The following is a 1,704-nucleotide window of genomic DNA, read 5'->3' as shown; positions in this document are numbered from 1 at the left end:
ATATATATATATATATATATATATATATATATATATATATATATATATATATTTAAAAAGTTCAATTATCTTTTGTTACTTAAATTTTCAATTTGCAACTTTTTATTAAAAAAAAAAGAACTTTTCAATAAATATTCGAATTGTTCGTTGAGCTTTTGCTAATTATTTTGTACACTTTCGTTTTCAGATTTTTCTTTTATTGGAAGATAAATTTTTACGATATTGTTTTAGATATATAAAAAGACACATAGGAAGAAGGTGGATAAAGAAAAAAGCCATATTTGTAACTGTAAACATTTAAAATATTTTCTGTCGATCCATTGCTGTATTTCATTACAACATCAACTATCTATGTCTAATAGTAACATCTCTTCTGTGTGTTGTATACTATGTACGAAGAATAACAAGTAATAAAATAATATTTTCATATATTTTTTCATGAATTCTCCTTTCTTCTTTAATTTTAAGGATAGGGGCCAGCCTTGAGCTCTGCAATAGGATATACATATATGCTCTTGTCTGTATACATATTTAAAATAGGTTATTCATGTACGCAGTTCGCAATGCCACAATGGAATGATTCGGCATTCTGGAGAACTGTCGTTGATCTCTCAAAGTGAAATCAGTCGAAGGCAACCGCCGTCGGAGCCACTTCTAGTAACATTTGGAGAAAGGCGTTGACACCTTCTAAAATCATAAAATGTGGATACATTCAATAAAATATTTATTTAAAAAGTAACGTAGCCATAAATATAATACAAAATAAAAATTATCCCGGAAGAATATATCTTGGTGAGTAAAAACATTTAAATCATCATATATATCACAACATATTTTAAATCTCTCATTGAAAATCTTAATTCTACATTCTTTGTGAAATATCCAAATTATGTATGAAGATTGCTCCATTGTGCAAACATTTTACACCAGTATGCTGTTATAGAACTACCAAAAAAAAATTTTCTCAGCAAAATTTACGCATGATTTTCCTTTTATAAATATGTGAAATGTATGCAAGATCAAAATATACAGAGGAGTTGTACGAATAGAACAAAAAAACTTGCAAGATATTTGACATATAAATCGTGTAATATACCGTTAAATCGCGCACAAATATTAGCAAAATAATTTAGGCGAGATTTATTTGTGCATCGGGTAATAAACAACCTAGCAAATACAGAATATAACCATTATATAATATAGAAGTAACACGTAATATAACAGATATTAAACGTTATTAATGTTAAAGTTATAATAATAATAATATATAATTTTTTTATAACTGCAATCTGTGTTTTAGAACTGTTATAATTCTCTGTTATTTACAGGTTATAATTGTATAACACCAACATAACTAAAATATAACATATTACATAACAAGTGTTTATTTGCATTACATCTATGTTATACAGGGTGTTCCATTTTAATCGATCACCTCAAATATCTCTTGAACAGTGTATTTTAGGGAAAAATGTTTCAGATAAAAGTTTTGGGATTTCGAGGGGGATATAAGATGATATCATTGGTTTAACTTCGAGTGGCGTCGTCAAGGTCAGGACAAAGTCACTTTGAATTTTTTAAATGGAACCCCCCATTTTTCATTACATATTCTTATAGCATACCTCGAGAGCTTTTCAAAACACTATAATAAAATATTTTTTCATTAAGTATCTTTCGAGTTAAAAGGCTTCAAAGTTACAATAT

At 27.3% G+C, this 1,704-nt stretch overlaps 1 protein-coding gene and 1 long non-coding RNA gene across 6 annotated transcripts in view; one reads left to right on the top strand and one right to left on the bottom strand.

Annotated features, from left to right (window-relative positions):
- Positions 1-280: 280 nt before the first annotated feature.
- Positions 281-1,704, bottom strand: part of LOC116851388 (b(0,+)-type amino acid transporter 1) — a 95,491-nt gene continuing 94,067 nt past the window's right edge. For all 5 annotated transcript variants that reach the window (XM_032830728.1, XM_032830729.1, XM_032830727.1 and 2 more), the window contains one exon: positions 281-687. In XM_032830728.1, coding sequence (XP_032686619.1) covers positions 623-687 — 65 coding nt within the window. In that variant the 3' untranslated portion in view covers positions 281-622. The remainder of the gene's footprint in view (positions 688-1,704) is intronic.
- Positions 644-1,704, top strand: part of LOC116851392 — an 11,772-nt gene continuing 10,711 nt past the window's right edge. Inside the window, exon 1 of the long non-coding RNA XR_004379575.1 lies at positions 644-792. This is a non-coding gene — a long non-coding RNA (uncharacterized LOC116851392). The remainder of the gene's footprint in view (positions 793-1,704) is intronic.

Source organism: Odontomachus brunneus, unplaced genomic scaffold (genome assembly GCF_010583005.1).
Source record: "Odontomachus brunneus isolate Ranch 3 - 2012 unplaced genomic scaffold, Obru_v1 Obru_scaffold_174, whole genome shotgun sequence".
NCBI lineage: Eukaryota > Metazoa > Arthropoda > Insecta > Hymenoptera > Formicidae > Odontomachus > Odontomachus brunneus.
The sequence above is the reverse complement of the archived record's forward strand: the minus strand, read 5'-3'. Positions and strand labels throughout refer to the sequence as shown.